Consider the following 20,452-nt stretch of genomic DNA (forward strand, 5'->3'; position numbering starts at 1 on the left):
TGTTCACTAGTTCAACTCACAGTTTTGACCAGCAGACAGACATGGTGGCCCTGGATAGACCTGCTGTACATGGAGGCACAGGAGTCGATCCTCTCCACAACTAATGGAAGAAGACAGAACACAAGTGTCAGCTGCATTCATGATTTGCTACATTTAGAGACATTAATACTGATCATGTTTATGCTGTGTACTAGCGTGCGTGTGCACATACATCCATGTACATGTGTGTGTTTGTGGGAGACCTGAGTCAAATAGCATTTGCAAAGAATGTGTTTGTTTTAAACTGCTTGGAGTACCACATGGGTGGGGTTTACTGCATATAAGCACAATCAGATACCGTCAGTTAAGTTGTCTCTCAGAAAAGTACTAAATTGGCTTTCAAATTTCCTGTGATTGTCTAAAATGTATGGCCTGACAGGAGTATGTTACTTTTGGCAAGTAAGAAGTATATGGCCTTGTGTGTGTGTGTACCAGAGAAGTGGTGGTGGAAGCAGATCCTGGCCAGTAGGTGGTGGAAGGGCATGTTGACTCCCTCCAGTTTGACGGAGCTGCCCTTCAGGTCCCCCGACTCCAGCAGCTTTGCAAACGCATCACTGGTCAAATAAAACCAAAAGTCAGCAATCAGTATCAGCACAAACTGCTATCCATCACAACTTTAGACTACAAAGCTCTACATTTTAAACATAGTTGCTATATGGAATCAAATCAAGTTCTGTTTAGTGGTTCAAGTAAAAAATGCCAATTCGGAGATAACTGGAATTGAAATGAAAGTGGAAGGAAAGACAGGATTTTAAGACTCAATACAAGATGAAATAAGTTATTAAGATGGACATTTTTTGCAGTGAAAGTGTTTTTCAGAGGGGTAAGGCGAGCCACCGACCTGTAACAAGGAGTGGTGATCAGGTAGGAGGTGCAGGTAAAGTGCAGTTTGAAGTCCAGTTTCTCATGAGTGGAGGAGTCCTCATTCTGTGGGACCACAACAAAACAAACATAATAATGATGAATCATGCAGTAACGTGATCGCGATCTCTTTTTGCCTGGCGCGCCTCAGGGAGATCAGAGTGCAGGCTCAGACACCAAAGAGCCTGGAGCTTCTCCCCGGCCCCTGGTCTTGCTCAAGGGCGCTTTAGCGGGGCGGATGTTCAAGTATATTTCATGTGGGCTTGAACCCGAGTCCTCCAGTTGAAGCACAGTCTCTCTACTCACTGTGCCACCTTGCTGCCAAGACAGATGTTTATATATATGTTTTCACATATGAGGAATAAACTGGAGTAAAAAGTCAGGCCAACTCAAAGTGAAGAACCATGGGCTTAAGACTGGCAGGTGACTGGGGTTTAAGGAATGGGAAGTTTGGGAACCGTTACACATTTACACATTTACACAACTGAGGGGAGATCAGAAGTTGACAAAGGAAAAATCAGATGGTTTAACTAGATTCATCAAGTCACTTGTAAACACAGGTGACCTCAGTTCTGATTCAAGTTTGTCCTGTTGGGATGTGTAGCAGCAAAATGACAAATGCTGCCAAAAAGTGAAAAAAATTTGCAAGGACACAATTTAAACAACAGGCACTTGAGCTGCATATTGTCCTGCCATAATCACCAAGATATATTAAACATACGTTACGCTAATGAGGTCATTAACTAAGTGAATTAATGCATTAATCAACAAATATTTCTATGTCAACATAGTTATCTTCACATAGCATGTGGATGGTGTAAATATTAACTCTTTATCTTAAATCACTAAGGAGTTTACTAGTTTTAAGAAAATCTGTTTTTCCTCATCAATATGCAAATTTATGCGGCAGGGTGCTCCAAAATCAGATTATCTACTCTATAGAGGGAACCTGGGGTGGAAGTATGAATGCATGTATTGTTCTTGAGTCATCGCGTTCATAAGAACGTGTCTACACATAAACAGCAACATAAAAACAAGAGTTCCAATTATGTCTACTTTGGTGTATTACATTTTTAGTGCATTAATATATTTCTTTCAGTTAAATGTCAGTGACATTGGGTGAAATTCTCATTTCTTCCTAACTGGTGTCTGTGTGTGTGTGTGTGTGTGTTTTCCTACTAACCTTGACTATGAAGGTGAGGGTTCCCTTCAGTTTCTGAGGCATCACGATGCTCTGCACGGTGAAGACGAAGCGCGCCTCATTTGACACTCCTGAAGCACAAGAGAAAGGTTCAGGCTCAATAGTCAGAGTCAACACAACTTCTTTTAAATCTCAAGGGTGCTTCCAATTTCAAAATTAGGCATAGCTGGATATTTTGGGAGGTTAAGAAATAGTAACATTTTAAAAAGCTAATTTAATTCCAAAATAAAGATACCCACCATTTGAAAAAAGTGACACTACTTTCTTTCTTACCAGAAAAATTAAACATAGCAGGTAACTTAAATCCTTAGTTGACAAATGATAAACACATTTACAGGCTGGATTCTCTATTATTTCACAATATTTTTGAATGGTGCACTTCCCCCCCAAAAGTGGATATGTAGTTTTTTGGAAACTTTAATAGTATTAGTGTGACGTTATTCCACGTAAAAAAACCCAGTCTGTGGTAATAACTGACCGGGGGGAAGCTGGAAGGGAACGGTGAGGCCGTCGTGTGGACCCGCTCCCTCTGGCCTCTGCAGCTTGGAGTTGAGGGAGTCCAGGACGTTGAACTCCATGGATTTGAGGAAGCTGTCGCACTTGTTCTCAAATATAACAGACACCACCACCTGACTGCCATCCTGCAGGTTCCCCTGGATGTCACACACCTGGAGGGAGGGAAAAAAAGAACACATTTTTCATCATTAAGTACATTTACTTTTTTAATGCTACTTTGTGTGAAGCCGGGGCTAAGCCCAAATTGTCTACACCTCCCTTCTCTCCTTGAAAGTGAAGAAATGTCTCAGAGAGTCAGAGAATGCATGCAAAAAACACAGCAAATCACTTCATCAACCCCAACACCAAACCACGCATTACTGTTTCCAAGAAACCAGTTTTAGCATTGACTGAACAACACAAGAGACAAATTCATTCTCAGAAATTGGTACAGCGTTAATGTTCTTCAGAAAACCCCTGAACAGTCAGGCTCAGAGGCTATTCTCTGAAGAGCAGAAGGAAGACAGAGCAACACATCTAGGAAAGAGTCTGCAACATAACATCCTGTCACTGACAGAACCTCAGCCAGTACCTGATCAGCATCCTCCATCATCTTTACAGAGAGGGAGAGAAAAAGGAAAGATCCGCATACAATTTGTTATTTTTCTTTACTACTGCTGCTGCTGCTGCTCTTGTGTTAGTTAGCCTACACATGAAAACGAATAGCCTAAACAACAATATTAGTATGATTGTTCCCAGAAAAGGTTCACCTAGCCAGAGGGACCATGCAAATGTTCGAATTTGGTGGATGTTAATGTGAGAAAAATTTGAAGCTTTGGCCATTTTCTAAGCCAGTGGCTTCCCTGGGTGACTGTCCCTCCCTCTGCACATCCCAATCCCCAACACTCACCATCTTGATGTAGGAGTTCTCAGCCAGTAGGCAGTAATTGGACATGGGCTGAAAGGAGAGAAGAGCTCAGGTCAGATCAGGCCTGGTCTGTCACTCAGTATGCTAACAAGGCAACTGGAGCCTGCCCTGCCTAGCTGATGCATAACAATAAGCCAGGCAGTCTGTACCGGTCAATGAGTTTAAACAGTGGAGCTAGGAAGGACATAATACTGTCTACATGAACAAACAAGTCATTTGGTGGCTCTGAGGTCAGTGATCTGCTTTTCCTTAACAACAATATTAAATTAAGAAAAAAGAACAGGATGAGAGGACACAACAGTGCTGTAACAAATTGTTTTCTGCAATAACTTGAAGTGTCCCACAGACATTAGCATGGGGTTGGTTGTTTAATGATGCAGAGTGAAAAAAAAAACCCCACCACACTGACCAAAATTATTTTGGTGCATAGAACTAGCAGCATATGACAATCAAACAGCAAAAAATTACCCATTTAATTTAGGCATATTTCAATTCCAAATGTTTCTATTTTTAATTCTTCTATCAATGCAGAATATTAAAAAAAAAACATGCACAGCACTAAAGCTTTCCTCAGAGTGCAGACTGAATGTTTTGAGTGAGGGCCATTTTTCTTCTTTGTTAGCATAACTGCCACAGTAATGGTTAAGATTTACTTCACCCTTGAGAGTAAGAGAGAAAAAAAATAAAAAAATAAATAAAAAAAGCACACTGACCGGCAGAGGCTCCTCCTCCTCCTCCACAGTGCCGTTCTGCACAGACTCATCTCCCCCTCCGTCACTGTGGTGGTGATGGTGGTGGTGCTTCTTCTTCTTTTTCTTCTCCTTCTCTTCCTTCTCCTTTTTCTGCTTCTTCTTCTTGTGCTTGGATGATTTCTTATCATAGAGAAACCCACAAGGGACAGAGGGGGAAGTGAGGGGAGGGGTGGGGGGGGATTCATTAGTTATTCAAGCAAGGCTCAAAAATGTCTGAAATGAGGTTGAAATTAGAAGTTGGCATGATTATGTGGACTTCATGGCATCGACACGAGGCTGGCAACAAAGAAAATGCACTTTCTTGACTGAATCAATCATGAGAAAATGGATACTAGCAGAAATACTCCTCAAAAGGCCACATTAGTGCCAGCAGGTCTGTGGCAAACCATTCAGAGAAACCTGTGTGAGTAAGAACTGCCAATATACCACATCCTGTCAGGTCAGTCTGAACTGGAAGCCCTAGCAACACAGCCAAGATTTCCGTCTCGTAATTATCGCATCATCAGCGGTGACTCACAGTCTCCTCCGTCTCGGTGTCTTTGGGCTCGTCAGGCTCCGAGTCTGGCGCCGTGCCAGATGCTTCCTGGGGGACGGGGGCTGCTGCTGCTACTGTTGCTGCTTCCTGTTGACACACACACCAAACACACACACACACACACACAGATGTTTAGAAGACAGTAGCCTTCGTATATAACAGATACACTGGTTATTTGCCAGTTCTATGTCAGTAGAAGTAAGTGAGGTTAGAGAGATCATTCAGTCATTCTTAAAAAAAAAGCTGATTGGCGGGACCATAGTCACAGCCTGGATGCTACTGTACGCTCTATCTTGGCCTAGTTCTGTGCTGTCATGGTGGCGTGACAACCCACACAAAAACAGGTGGGGGAACAAAGGCAGGTTGAGGCGTGTCTGAAGAAGTCATGTTTCTAGGTTGGAGGCACATTTTCTTAGGGGCTGACAGCTCACATGATTAAAAACAGAGTTCGTCGAAACCTGAAGTTAAGAATCTTGACAGATCTGGTCTTTCTGAACAGATGATAGCTACAGGTGTGATTTCGCATGAAGAGGCAGAGAAGCTGCTACACAAAGTCAGTATTGACAACACCTGAGTTGAGTGACAGAAGCTATACTGTAGTTTAATCTATTTACGTTCAGTGAATGAGGTCCCAACACCACCTGTCCGCTATAGCAGCTGTAACAGCAGTTCTATATAGGCATAAACTAAGAGCTACTGCCTGAACAAAAACCCTTAGCTAACACTTTAACAAAAATATCTACAGTTTCTTTAAATATCCTACTGAACAAAGTGGGAGTCTTCCTGTTCAATTCAAACAATCCAGGAAGTCGATTTTCTTAAGAATTGTACTGGAAAATGTTTTTCCACGAGAAAGGTCTTCTCATTCTGTCTGTTCTGTCTATCGAGAAATGACAGAGAACAAATCTTTATCTTTATTTTGTGCGTCACATTTTCAATTTTCACTCTGAAATGAGTCAACGACGAGTAAAATGACCCCGACCCTGCTTCTGAGAAATGTTTTTGAATTGTGTCTAAGGTGATTTCTGTGTCTAGGTGTACGGTTGTCAAACAAAAAAGGTCTAGAGGAGACAAAGACAAGCACAACCCCATATGTGGTCATGGGAGAAGCAGTCAGAGAACACATGTGGTGATACAGTGGCGACAGCAACAACAGGAACTGACTCTAGGCCAGATTCCAGGGAGTCTCAGGCACCCTCTGCTCGCCTGTCAACACCACCAACACAACAATAACAACAAACAACTACTTTGACCTCACAACCGACACGACACCCAGCGAGCAAAACAAAAGCTGAGGAAGAGAACCACTGGCGTTGTGAGACATACACACACACATACATGCCAGACGAAAAGAAAAAGGCTGGAGAATGAAGAGAGGAAAGGGTTAGGTGACCTGTGAAAGAGAGGAAGTTGTGTCAAAAATGTGAGAAGCGTGGAAGCGGAGGAAAAACAAGTGAGCCATAGTGAGAGGCAATAGAGGGAGAACGCATGGCCAAAGTGCTGCAAGCCGACACATGAGGTAGATCGAGGAGACATGGAAATAACAACGAGGAGTGTGCACACGGGTGAGGAGAGGGGGAGAAAAGAGAGAGAGAGAGGGGGGACTCAACCTGGGAGTTAGAGGGCACTGGAGCGTTTGAGAGCCAGAAATCCAAATCCGAAACCTACAACAGGGAGGGAGGGAGAGGAGGGCGAGCAGGTGAGAGGGTGAGGGGCACACAGGTTCTACATCTTCCTAATATTCATGAAAATGGATACAGAGGATTACACTGTTTCTATTTCATGAATAAATCAAGTATTTGGCGAGAGACTACACAGAGCCGGCTAAGAGGAAACTGATACTTGACTTGATCACTAGAGCCGATTGAAAGCGAGGCTGGGAAGAAGCAATGGAAGTGTGGAGTCAATGAAAATGATTAAAGCAATGCGTCTGCTGGTAACTTTTCAGCAAGAACTTTGCCCTCCCATTTAATAATAATCAACAGGCTATTCTTTAGCATTGTTTGATAATGAATTTTTTATCAGAATTCTGGGCCAAGTGAGATCTTAGGTGTGAACTCTGTTGCTAGGCAGGAAACAGCCTCGCTCCTCCCTTTCTGACGGCATACCTCAGCGCTGGTGGAGGTGGGCGGTGCTGCCACCTCATTGGTCTCTTCCGATTGGACCGCAGGCTCGTCCGGCTGACCCCCCAGAAGATCCTCCCCTTCCTCGTGTTTGTGTTTCTTCTTCTTCTTCTCCTCTTTGCTCTTCTGCGGAAACAGGAGAATAAATTCCGCCCCGTGTCAGCGAGGTCGGAAACGCGACGGCTGAGTCATCATGTGATGACGGCTGTCAGCTCCTAGTTGTTCTCCCCCTCCTGTGCCCTCGTTCAACCCCCCGCCATAAATCTGCTTTACTGGTTTCAATAATCAGTCTTATTAGAATGACAGATTGAGGGGAACGAGGTTACCAGGAAGAACGGATCATATCCCTAGTGGTGAAAAAGGCATCTCTCACCCTTACCTTCCTATCCTTCTCTTTGTCCTTCTTCTTCTCTTTCTTCTCTTTGCTGCTCTTCTTCTTGGGCTCCTGTGGGGCGGCACTCTCTGTGTCTCCGTCTTCTGCTGGGCTTTTCGGGGCCTCTGTGGGACGGTGTGACCTGACCGGTAGCTTCTCACTGTCTGCCAGGGGCCTGGAAACACAAACATGCACAGATAAACCTTGGCTCTAGGTTGGAGGAAAACCACGAGGTAACATTGGTCAACATGGAGCCACTGGCATCGTCCAAACAGTCTTTTACTAGCTTCCTTTCCTTGGAATACATTCGTCAGTGACTACTCATCTGTCAGGAAAGGTCAGAGGAGGGTTGTAGTATTAAGATACGGCCATCCGCTCTTTTCAAGCACATACTCTGCATTGTGCAGCAGGCAGCTCTCATTCAAAGCGTTGAGTTAAGCCATTCCTCAGACAGAGCTTGGAGTGTTGGACATTCCCAGACAGCTAGAGACTACACTAAATTCCTCCATATTGAACTGATAAGAGCTGTCAGCTTTATTTTCCCAAGCCAGACCCTTCAGAGCAGTAACTCTGTGCACTGTAGCCCCCTGCTGGCTGTCCTCTATAAAGACTGCATTACAGTTGTCTGTCATTACCCCAAAGTGTATACTACTCACTCTCCAGTTAGTGATTAACCTATTTCTTTCAGTGGAGATCTCCACTGTTAGGAATTTCTTAGTCTAAATCTAGGGCTTGACCCATGCCCATTAAACTGGTCTTAAATTATTTAAAATCATAGAGTTTCTGCTATGTCGTAATTTCCACCTAAGGCAGGTAAAGATCGCCCACTTCAACAGAAGGGCTGGTGAGAGTTTGGAGGCATAGCAAGTCTAACACGATCAACTGAGGAGGATCTGGGGACTGAGAGCAGCAAGGCTACAGGACCTAAGTCCTGGGCTGGGTTTCCTCAAAGCATGGTAATGATAAGATTATGTTTGCCAAGGGCAGTAAGTGCCAAGATGCTTCTGGGAAACTCATCCAGGAGTGCGGGTGGTGAAACATGAGGTCTTGAGAACATCAGCAGTGGCCAGTTAAAGATCAACTTTCTCCATTAAACTTATGATTTTTTTTTTTTTTTTTTTTTTTTTATAAATCAAACAGAAATCTTCTGTCAAAAGGAGAACTCTTTTCTCTGGCCCTTGTTACAGTAAGTGTAAGGAAAATCATACTAGCAAGTTAGTAAGTATACCAACACTGTTTCTGTAGATACACAGAGTAGTATGCTGCTGATATTGTCAAGCTATTGTTAAGGTAGAGGTTTCAAACAAAGTAGTAGGGTAAGATACAAGGGATATTGGATATTGCAGTAGGTCAAAGGCTACAATTTCCTGAGTGAGAGATATGAAAGAGAAAGAAGATTGAGATAAAAAAAAAAAAAGACGGAAAGGGCAGGCAAAAACAGGAACCAGGCACTGCACCCAGATGAGGAAAGAAAGGACAGCTATGTTAGTGGGAGGAGAGAGAGAGAGACAGACAGACAGACAGACAGACAGAGAGAGAGAGAGAGAGAGAGACAGAGAAAGAGAGAGAGACATGGCAATCCATCTACAGTCAGAGCCCAGGTCCTGTGGCTGGGGTGCTACTCACCTGCGCCCAGCCGACGCCACCAAGCTGCCCAGACAGAGAGGCAGTAATGGGTGTGTGAATGCATAGAAGAGAGGAAGCAGAAAGCAGAGCACCATGAGAAGGAGGGACTGAGTGTGGAGAGGGCCAGGACAACCACATCCTCCATCACACTGCAGCCAGGAAGCTTATCAGGGATAAATATAACTCAGGCTGAGACAATATCATTTCATAGCAGCTAAAAAAACAAACAACACAAGTTACGCCTCCTGTGTTCCTCGGCTACAGCTCTGGGCCGAACATGTTTGCTGTTGCCCATCGCAGGTTCAGTGATTGGTTAATTAGCTCAATCACATATGCAAGGGCTGGGTTTCAACAGCAACTTCCAAATGATTTGCTAAAATGAAGGTTGAACGTGGACTCACTTGTCCAGGTCTATGTCCAGGGCTTTGTGAGGGTCGTTGGGGTCTTTGTCATCGTCGTCACTGGGTAAGGCATTCTGAAGCAGGCAGAAAGTGGAATCATCAATAAAACAGACTTAATATCTATCTAAATACCATTTCAATTAACTGCTTTTCAATCTATAATGAGAATGTAAACATATCGTGAAGAAATCTGTAGAGATAATGACTTCCAGTCTCTGAGCCGAGGAACCGATTAACTAAGCATTCAGCAGTCAATGGTTTTGTTATTTAATTCTGACTGAGATGTCCAGAGTCATTAAGTTTCTTAGAGTAGGAATATTGTGCTAGGATCAATAGTAAGGTCACAATAGGGTATAAACAGCGGTATGATTTAAAGGGAAACACCAATCAATTTAAGAATTCCTATATGTTATTGCTCATTTGGGTAAGCTATAACAACAACAAAACAAGGGCTGGGGGGACAAGATAAGAAAAAAAAAATCAATACAGCAGCACATCATTTTATTTTTTGATTCAGAAGATCCTGAGTGCATTTTGAATCCAAAAACTAGAAGGCGTAAGATGACCTTAATAAAAACAATGTCATTGTTTACTTATAAAATTGTTTACAGTGACATTATTTACATTTAATTTGCCTCATAATGAGGAAAGAAAATATATTACAAATTTTTTTTTTTGCTCAATTTGTCCCCTAAACCATAGCAATGATGCATATAATCATAGATCACAATGTTAAAAAGATGCACAGTATAGTTTGTATCAATTCACTGCAAATTTCAGTCACATATTACGTACGTAAAACCAATACTGTGTGATGTATTGAAATCAAACAGATTTTACTAATATGGGGTCAATCAAATCGCATGATGAGACTTAATACATGACAATATTACAAGTTTGAGTCATATTCCTTACGTTTCCGGCTTTGGGAGAGTGTTGTCAATGTTGACAACATATATAAAAATCATAGTGATGTCTACGCCACTCCAGCCTACCTCTGGCATCTCCTCGGTAACAATGTCCACCATGTGCGCAGGCGTGATGTCCTCCTCGCTCTCCGGGCCCGAATCATGTTTCCTCCCTCGTCCGCTGCGCTTCTCTTTCCTCTTCTTCTTCTCCTTCTTCTTCTTCTCCGCCCTCTCCTTCTGCCGGCGCTCCTCCTCCAGCTTCACGTACTGGTCAGACATAGGCAGACCTGAGGCAGAAGAGGAATCAGAGGGGAAGTCTGACAGATGTTAAAAGACAAATATGCAATAAGTCATATTTGATATTTGTAAAAGACAAACATGAAAAAGGAGAGTGAGAGAAAGTAGCAGAGGAGAAGGAAGAATAGATCACGGGAGGAAGATAAAAAAAAAAAGAATAGTGCTATTTAGTTCACTGAACCTTGACAATTTCTTCATTGCTACTGTGACATCTGCCAAGATGGCAGTAGATGAATCAGTTTTGATTTTGGCATTATTTTAAGAGTGGTGAGTGTGAGATGAGTGTGAGATGAGTGTGTTTTGTGGTGGTGTTGGGTCAATCTGAACCACCTGGGACTTTGAGAGGCACACTGAGGTCAATCTGCACGACTGGGATGTGCTCCACTCCAGGGGCGTCCTGGTACACCTACACAGAAGACACATTCATTTAGAACATCACTTGCACAAAACACACAAGAAGAAATATTACTTTTTACACTGCATACATAATCAGACCTACACATGAGTTTTATTTCTGGGCTCTTAAATTTGAATGCTGTCCAGTTTTAAACAGATTGGATTAAACAATGACATTTATGCACACAGAATGGAATATAGCATAGTTGTTTTGGCGATCCTACCTTCTGAGAGGATGGGGAGGCCTTGATGTAGAATGGGTTGTTGGCTTGCTCCTGCTTTCTGGCTTCTCTCCTCTGGGAAGAAAACAACAGTTAAGGCACAGGGCCCCTACATCAATCAATTAATGAGGGCAAAGCCTAACTCAGTTGTAGCATGAGAGGGGATCGACATGGGAAGACTGATTCACTCATATTAGGACTCTGAGAAGGTCATGTTGTTTTGGAGATTAGGGCTGCAAATGACAATCACATTTAATCATTTTTGCATCTTATATCAACAGCTTAACCATTTCCAATTACAAGTGGCATTAAAGTGAAATGAAATGTTCCCATAATTAATATATTGAATTAAAAACTGTGTTTTTCCTAAAGCATTTCAGTTCGATCAAACAGAAACTCCAAGTTAAAAAAGAGAAATTCACTCTTTCTATACTGTAAATCTAAACTATTCATAAAAAATATCACTCCTTTTATTAATCGGTGCTACTATTGTCAACCAACGTACCCTTGCCAGCTCCTTCTCATCCACCTCTGTGTGGCGTGGGCGGGAGTGTTTGGGCTCCTCCTTGGCAAAAATAGCCTTGGGCTTCTCATCCTCAGACTCGCTCTCAGACGGAGGCTCGTTGATCCAGGCATCCAAGTCCAGACTGCACAAACACAAACTCAGTTACGCCTCACTGATCAGGGCTCCCAAGCAGAGATGCATGAGTGTACCAGTGTTTTTAGCTATTCTTGCTGGTAGACTGCAATAAACAGATTTAGGTTTAGGATAAAGACAAGCGCCTTGGATTTTATGCGACATGATCAGCAATGCAGTCATGTCAAACCATGTAATAATGTAGCTTCATTGACTGTAATGTCTAAAAGCCTATTTTACTGGCTATGAAATTAAACAGTATAGCTTACATCCTGGGTTTCTCCAAGGTGGTCCTCTGTAAGTGGATGCTCCATTTATTGCTACACTAGTCAATGCATTCCAAGGATAAAATGGTCAGTTAGAGCTTAAAACCCAGTGCCTGCTGCCTTGTGAACAAGCCAGTTTCCATTCCCACTGTCGGACCACACACTCCCCAACGACAAACACGCTAGTTACATCACCACATCCCCCTCCACATCTCAACCACTGAAAGGTATCATGGAGCAATTTTTGTTATTGTTGAAGTCACTGCCAGCTCATATATTCAGCAACACCATTTCATATGTGGACTAAACCATTTTCTGGTTGAACTGCAAATTATTGAAATTAACATCATTTTTCCCTGCCTGTTGCTCCTGAAGCTCCTGTGGATTGATAATGTCCAGGAGGGTATGTCAAAATACTTAGGAGTAGGCCTGTGCCAATACGAAAATGTCATAGTACGATTATCTTGGCCAAAATGATCTCCATATACGATATTATCCCGATAATTATTAATAAGATGAAAACCTTAAAAACAGTACTGTGATATGCTTACTTTACTTATGCTTTATACGTTACTTATAACAACTAATTTATCACATCAATCACAAGACTTTTCTCTTTTTTAAACATGTTTTAATGTAAGACTGTGGAACATATGTAAAATATTTATGTAAAATATTGACTTTTTGCATTTGTTATTAAGCCTAACAAGTTTGCAGTTATTGTGGTGGTCACAGTAATAAAAATTAGGGGCAATTATTGTTTTTTACTGCAATATATAGTAATACCGGTTACTGTCCCATCCCTACTTAGGAGCAGTGAACAAGTCTGATGTACAGTCCCATCTGAAATCCAGAAAAAAACACTTGACACTCATGTCTTAAGCAGGACAGTACACAAGAGACTGATTACACTTTATGTCCCAGGTAGCCACGCTTTGATTCTAAACCAAGAGGATGGATGGGTAGTGTGTGTGTGTGTGTGTGTGTGTGTGTGTGTGTGTCCCATGCACTGAGCCAACTCACCCCTCGGGGACAGGCACTTTCTTCTGCGCCTTGGGGGCTACGGGGTTGAGTTCTCCGGCGAACAGGGCATTGACCTCCTCAGCCACTTCCACGTCCTTCTGCTGCAGTTTCTGGATGTACTTGACCAGCTGCAGTATGCATGATGCCTGCGGACGAGATGGGAGGGGAAGCAGACATGTTGGTTAGCAGCAGTACTGATCAGATTTGCATGTAGTGTAATCTAATCAGGTAGACTCTGCCAGTCCGAGGTCAAGGCTGGAATAAATGTACAGGATATTGCCTTAGCGATACTGGTGCAGAGATCTACTGCCAAAACACAGTTTCACAGTACAATACTGACACACATGGTGCAGGGACAACAGGACTACATATACCATGCAAAGAGACAACGCAAGACACACTATGAGCACTGCTTAATAGAGAACCACCTTGGAGAAATCCTCGGTACTGTTTAAATCCAAAGCCTTCTAAGGTCAGTTCACACCAAGCATGTTTGGAGTGGTTTATTCAAGCTCTGGGGCAATAACTCCTTAAGTTTGCTTCATTTGGTAAGAAGAATGGCATTTGAACTTGGGTGGCACCAAACTACTGCACCGAGACCACCTGAAAATGCAGGTCCCTGTCCTCTTCCAAACAAACTGTAGTTCAGTTCTTTAGAAGTGGGGATGGAATCCGGGCCAACTACAGGAAACGATGCCAAAACATGTGGTTTTATAAACTGACAAATGTTGGCATCCGGTTAGCTAGCAGTTACTCATGCTTGAAAATCTTAGCATGAGAAAATTAACTGAGGACAAAGCAACTGTCTCAACTGATGCTCATATTCAGCTATTTTTTCATGTGTTCTTAACTGAACACCAGATAAGGTCAATGGCGATCACCATGTTTAGCTAAAGTCAAAGGACTGTGGAATGACTGGGGAATGGGATTTGTTTTGACGTCCCCGCTGCCAAAATCTCTCATCTCGCAGGCTGGCAGGTTACCAAAACGCTGTCCAATAAACTCACAACTTGTGGGTCGATGCAATTTTGGTTTACAAGCTTGTAATTGGGCAGTGTGAACCTAAACAAACCAAATACAAAAATGCAACAAAAGGTAACTTTTCCACTGCTGTTCGGACCAAAGCAAACCAACAGTAGATGTGATCGCACCCTTAGACATTGCAGTCAAGCTATATTATTACATGATTTGACATGACTGGGTGTCTAATCATGTTGATATATGGACAGTAAACTATCTGACTATGTATCATCCACTAAATGTTTGTGAGTGCTGCTCCTCCTCTGTCTTACCCTCTCCTGCACCTCCAGGTTGGCGCTCTGGACAAAGAGCGGCAGCCTGTCGATCATCAGCTGGCTGGTTTCCTGTGCGGCCGTGCCGTCCGTGTTCCCCTCCTGGCTCCTCAGCACAGTGGCAAACAGCTTGGCTGCGTTCTGCACGTACACCGCCTGGATGTGGCCCGGCAGGGTGGCCACCTTGGGCCGCAGCATGGCCTCCAGCGTCTGCATGGGGTTCTCCAGGTGTCTAAGGAGGGGAGGAGGATGATTTAGAGAAAGGTCTGACTGAGACCCGTTCTGGATCAAAATATTGATACAGGGCTCCCAGTGTGGCCTTGTAGGACCGGTATATTCCTATTCCTATAAATTGACCCATTTGTAAAATTATATCAAATTCCCTGACTTTCCCCTTGTGGAATACATGTCTCAAAATTATATGATATTCCTGAAATTCTGACTAGTGGGAACCCTGATACATTTAAAATTGGAATTGGAAGCACAAAGGGAAGGAATTTTCTTTCATTTATGTGTCATCCTCAGCTAAGATAGCACTCCAGTGGTGCACATGTTTCCTTTGAGTGGTACAAAGACAACATGAGTTTCATTCAGTCCAATTTGGAGAGGACAGATTAACCTTGCTGGGTATATAAAGAATATAGAGAATTGTGTAAACTGTCAATCACATTCGCCAACATGTAGTTGGATGATAAGGCAGGAGGACGACACAGAGGTGGGAAACAGGATGTTTGAGCCAAGCTGTCAATCATCTTCCTGTGGATTCATTGTTATGGACAACTGGGGGCTGAGAGCCTTGGGATATCTCATTACTGTCATAATACACTCATGAAATTTTTACTATAGGTCAGCCAATCTCTCCCCTCAGACTGTGTACAGGACAGAAAATACTGCCTGAGGGAGAGCGCTCACTGCTTGGTTGCACATATCTTTTCCTAAGAGTGAATGTGTGTGCATTCCAATGGGAGAAATCTACGTACTCTGAGAACTCGCCACAGATCCAGGCTGCGGCGTACAGCACTTCACAGATGCCGTTGCGCTGCGTGTTGCCGGTCAGCAGGTGGGCGTTGTCCAGCAGAGTGGCCATCTGGGCCACAGCGAAGGCCCGGATGGCCTTGACCCGGATGGCCACATCCAGCATTTGAGAGGCGATGAGGTGGCCGTGCCGCGTGCCTTCTAATCGGGTCAGCTCCACCAGGATACTGATGTACCTGCAAAACGGATACGGAGGTGTATGGTTACATATGTAGTGGAAAATTAACACCAGATAAAACAAATTAACACAAATGCACCCCAATCAATACTTCAATAATATACTCTGTAAACAAAACAGGGACAATTGCATAGAAATAACTGTCTGACAACAATGTAAGGCAATGTAAGAGTAACTGGCTGAGGGACTGACCATTCAAAGTTGGTGATGTACTGGTAGTTGCTCTGGCTACAGATGTCGATGATCTTGGTGAGCAGTTCGTCTCTGTAGGTGGTCCCTTCTGCTTTGTCCACATGCAGCATCAGCTTCTTCACAATCTCCATCAGGTTCTTTTTGGATACCTGGGGGCAGCAAACACCAGTTCAACAATTTGTACAACATTTTGTTCCATTTTAAATAAATGAATGGAAATCTAATAGGAGTGTTTATTCACTCTTGACAGAAAAAAGCCTGAATTTCCTCAAACTTATTTTAGAACTAAGGGTGCACAACTGATTGTTTATAATCTTATATCACATTTTCTGTTTCTACAATTAATAATTGTATAATTTGGCCACATGGAAACATACAATTCAATTTTATTTCACTTAGAATCACACCTGTAGGTGTCAATAGTAACGGTATTAATAAGCAATTAATTAATCCTGGTCCTCAAAGCATGGAGACTAATCATCATGATCACAATATCTAGCCAAGTAATAATAATGCTATAATCGCGCAGTCATACATTGCTTTGATGGGAATACCACCAGCTGGTGATTTTTATAGCAGTGGCTGGTTGCTTTGTCTACCAGCCACCAGCAATTTTCACCCCACTGACTTCCAGTGAAAACAAGATAATTTGGCACCAAAATACTTGAGTTTGAGCCAGAACACTTAAATTGAACATTAGCCAACAAATAACAGTAGTGATGTAAAAATCTTGGCTTTGTACCATGCCATAGAGCAGGTCCAGGGCCCTCAGGCGGATGGATTCATCCTTGTCATCCAAACACTGGAGGATGAGGTCCTTGTGGGACTGCACTGACTTGGGATGGGTCTTCAGGATCTTTGACATGGCCAGCAGGCCCAGGTACTTCACTATAACACAACATGGCCTTAGTGTCTTTGGCAATAGACATACATGCACTCTTGGCTCAGGTAGAGGTATGTTTACTTATATCTTATACCATCTTACATTATTCTCTGCAGTAACTACTAGGTTTGTTTGTACTTACTCCCACTTAACTCCCATCTATCTGCATAAGCTCAGTCTTGTGCAGAAACCTCCAATCTCCTTTCATTTCACTGTAAATAACTGACAGTCTCCTATGTGTAGAAAACATATCATATCCCTAAGATGAAGCCAATCTACTGACAATTCAGTGTAAATGTCAAAAACTCAAAGCGGAGAAACAGGTCAAATGAGCTTTTCCTAAATTCCTGAACCTTTGGAGATGCAAGGTTTTTGCAGTACAAAGAGCTTCTTTTGCCCTCTGACCTCTCTAAATTCTCATCTTAAACTACACATCCTTACTGACAGTATTGCCACTCTAAAAGCCCTATCTGTTCTATATAGAAAATAATGTATAAAATATTGCTAACTTAATCTAACAAGAGTCTTCCATTTGATATTCTGATAACATTTCATACATCAATTACACTACAAACTAAATAACACAAAGGAAAGAAACAAAACAAACACAGAACGATGGAAAGAACACACAAACACATACACATGGGACAACACACACACGCGGACATGGAAGTTTTGTTTTTCTTCACCACCCATTTCTATCCTTGAAAGCTTTTCCTGCTCGCTTACCCAAAGGACCGACTGAAATGCACAAATCTGCTGAATCATGTCAACCTTTCGATTATCTAGTCTGGCAGAGACAAATGCCTCTTAGGTTCCTGGATCAATACGTGAGTGTGTGTATGGTAGTGACCTTGGGGTGAGGTGAGGCTGGTCACTGCAGCAAATACAATGCACACTTGACCAGGGACACAGCCTCAGTGCAGCTGTAGGAGGCAGAATCAAACAGCCACCACCTCTCAGGCTGCCTCCACTATAGATACGCTATAGGAGCAGTTCACTGAAATGGTGTGGATGAAAGCTAAGCACTCTACAACTTGGTGTCGCTGAGCAAGGCGTAAAACATGAGATGAAATGTGAGAAGTACTAAGCAAACATTTCAAGGACCGTTTCCTAAATTGCTGCCTGCAATCGATAGAGTATTTCTTTCCAGGGTTTTTCCTGCTTATTAAAAACATTTACGCCACAATCGCACTTAATCTAAGGAGGGGGGAGTGTCGAGGTTAGAGTAGCAGGCTTGTTGCCGGTTCAAATCTCTGGCTCAGCTGGGAAAGTCTGGGTGGGGAAAGTGACTGAGAAACACTCTCCCCTCCTTGAAGTTCCCTGGAGCAAGGCACTTGACCCCCGACTGCTGCAGTGAAGCTGCTCATTGGCCCAACAGTAGAAGTCTTTGGTTCTACTGGGCAGCTTCCAAATGGGAATGAGTGTAACTGCATGAATGCAAAATAGGATGTCGCTGAAAAAGAGCATATGTGCTCTTTTTGTTCCCGTGGATAAATAAAGTGTTAAAAAAAAAAGGCAACGCATTTATGTTTCTGCAAACCATCTGCAGGGTTCTACACAAGGATCTTGTTGCTAAAATGTATTTGCAATTCCAGAAGTATTGCAATATAAACTTTCATTGCAATTTTGATTCAGTGATGAAATGTTTCATCATCAGAGAATCACAGAGACCTTCATAGAACAGGGTAAAGCAGCATTTAGTTACATATGCATAATCATGGCATAAGTAAATGGATAGATGGAAAGAACACACAAACCTCCTCTTTGATTGGAGCAATACATTTGACGCATTAAGCATGACTGATGGGTAAGGCAGTTCACCAACAGCCACCTGAATGAAAATGTGAATTATGTTATATATTTTGTGACTTTTGCATGCATTAAATATTTGCAAACAAGGAAGGGCCTCCAACACTGCCCATTCCTTGCTCAGAGCTTCTAAAAAGGGCTTCAACAGCCTTATGTTTGTTCCTGAAGTTTGTTATTTGTTCTTAGTGAGACTATTCCCACACAAAACCCACCATCCTGGTGACGTTACCACTGAAGCCTCTCTGGGAACCAGGGAAAACCTGGTCTTTCACAGGCTTGAAATACATTAATAAATGTACATTTGCAAGTGTTTAACCTAAAGCGTGATCTTACGAGCCACCAAGAGGAGCGCTCAAGGAAAACAAAACATAGAACCCAGGTCCACAATCTGCTCTAGCCACACCACAGGGTCTAATACTAATTCTACTCTACACACACCACAATAAGCACGGGAGGTCCAGATAACTCGAATGGCAGGATGCATCAACCTCAGCTCCAACAGCACAGCATGAACAAACCAACCTGCCCATGCACCGAGGAGTATGTAATGTGTCTGTAAAACCAAGTTCTGCGCTTGATGGTAGCAGAACAATGGCAACTATGCGACTTAAGTGCAGTGGTATTCCAAAACAGGCTTCCAAATTGAGAGCGACAAGGTAATAACTTTCGAGTTATCCAGAGACAGGGGGTCTACATTGTTGCCGTCTAAATGGGTGGACTGTTCGCTACTCAGAAACACGCAGACAATGAGAGAATGACACACTGCAGGCATTGACAGAGGGCTCACAGTTCTGGTCCGAGTCTTCTATCAGGATTCGCAGTTTCTGCACACAGAGCTGAGGGAAAGAAGAGAAAAATAGAGGAGAGGGAGAAGGGGAAAAGCCATTATCATCACTGTAAACCTTTCCACACCAGTTTCAGTCTTGTCATGTTGGCACACTTCATAGAACATACATGAGGAAAACAAAAGTGGGGGGAAATGGATCCTATTTTTGAGGGGGGGGGAATGGCCATTTCATGCATTATTGACACAAGACAAGACACATTATTGTCACAAGGAATGAAACTGAAAAGAGAGTTTTATGAGTCTGACCAGTTGGTGTATCTCTATTGAAAAGGTGTTAGGACAGACAGACTTGTGAACAGAAATTGATGAAAACATGCACTGTGATTCAACTGGAGTGGAAAGGGTTATAATCAACATCTAACCACAGTAAAGAGGAGTGGACCTCAGAGCCTTACCTGAATACTAGCACTGTGGTTGGGCATCCCAGAGGACAAGGAAATCAACACTGCAATGCGGGACAAAAAAAAAACTCAATTAGATCTGAATCTGAATGTGAGAAGCAGAAAAAACAAAACAGATCCAAGATGTGCATTTACTCAAAATCTGTGTCCAACACAAGTGCACATGGTGATGCACATGTCGACCCCAAATCCCCAGGATCATTTAAGGTCAATTTTCAAGTTAACCGAGTCTGTTGGATTGGGTTGAGGCTGCATTTTAAGTTTATTCTATAGCAGTGCTGACAAAATGCTGAGTTTTGCATTTTGCATGAGTGGAAAGAGGAAACGCTGATGCTTTTGTAAGTGAGCCAGTACCAATGTGCTACTGTATATCTTGAATGAAGGAGAGGTGAGGGTGCTTATACCTGAGTGTGGAGGCAAAGTAATAATATATGCCTTAAACATGCATATACCATTCTGAGGACACTTTTATATCAACTGCCTTACAGTACCATTTTCAGTAGGTTTGCCACCAGTGGGAGTTGAACCCCTAACCCTGGCAGTATTTGTGCCATGCTGTACACACACAGAGCTAAACAAGGCCACTACGCTGCCCACAGAACAGTAGTACTGACCTGCAATCACTGTGTTGACACATTCATACAGCAGGGACATGGCAGAGGTACTGTGAGAGAGGAGGACAAGGTGAGGAGAGGAGAGATAGAGAAGATTATTTATTGACATATACATA

General features: G+C 42.8%; 1 protein-coding gene across 8 annotated transcripts in view; it reads right to left on the bottom strand.

Moving 5' to 3' along the window:
• Positions 1-20,452, bottom strand: part of ap3d1 (adaptor related protein complex 3 subunit delta 1) — a 30,982-nt gene that overhangs the window by 3,475 nt on the left and 7,055 nt on the right. The window contains exons 9-34 of one of the 8 annotated variants that reach the window (XM_071920481.2): positions 20,337-20,386; positions 19,717-19,766; positions 19,262-19,310; positions 16,522-16,667; positions 15,780-15,928; positions 15,355-15,585; positions 14,375-14,606; positions 13,083-13,228; positions 11,662-11,803; positions 11,160-11,231; positions 10,870-10,945; positions 10,330-10,529; positions 9,335-9,408; positions 8,934-8,957; positions 7,314-7,482; positions 6,920-7,060; positions 6,422-6,475; positions 4,794-4,898; positions 4,238-4,396; positions 3,507-3,554; positions 3,189-3,209; positions 2,580-2,769; positions 2,084-2,172; positions 881-966; positions 472-593; positions 21-100 (exon numbers count right to left, since the gene is read on the bottom strand). In XM_071920481.2, the coding sequence (XP_071776582.1) occupies positions 21-100; positions 472-593; positions 881-966; positions 2,084-2,172; positions 2,580-2,769; positions 3,189-3,209; positions 3,507-3,554; positions 4,238-4,396; positions 4,794-4,898; positions 6,422-6,475; positions 6,920-7,060; positions 7,314-7,482; positions 8,934-8,957; positions 9,335-9,408; positions 10,330-10,529; positions 10,870-10,945; positions 11,160-11,231; positions 11,662-11,803; positions 13,083-13,228; positions 14,375-14,606; positions 15,355-15,585; positions 15,780-15,928; positions 16,522-16,667; positions 19,262-19,310; positions 19,717-19,766; positions 20,337-20,386 (2,905 nt within the window). Of the gene's footprint in view, positions 1-20; positions 101-471; positions 594-880; positions 967-2,083; positions 2,173-2,579; positions 2,770-3,188; positions 3,210-3,506; positions 3,555-4,237; positions 4,397-4,793; positions 4,899-6,421; positions 6,476-6,919; positions 7,061-7,313; positions 7,483-8,933; positions 8,958-9,334; positions 9,409-10,329; positions 10,560-10,869; positions 10,946-11,159; positions 11,232-11,661; positions 11,804-13,082; positions 13,229-14,374; positions 14,607-15,354; positions 15,586-15,779; positions 15,929-16,521; positions 16,668-19,261; positions 19,311-19,716; positions 19,767-20,336; positions 20,387-20,452 lie in introns of all 8 variants that reach the window. The other 7 variants (XM_071920479.2, XM_071920478.2, XM_071920483.2 and 4 more) reach the window with 7 other exon arrangements.

Source organism: Centroberyx gerrardi, chromosome 9 (assembly GCF_048128805.1).
Source record: "Centroberyx gerrardi isolate f3 chromosome 9, fCenGer3.hap1.cur.20231027, whole genome shotgun sequence".
NCBI lineage: Eukaryota > Metazoa > Chordata > Actinopteri > Beryciformes > Berycidae > Centroberyx > Centroberyx gerrardi.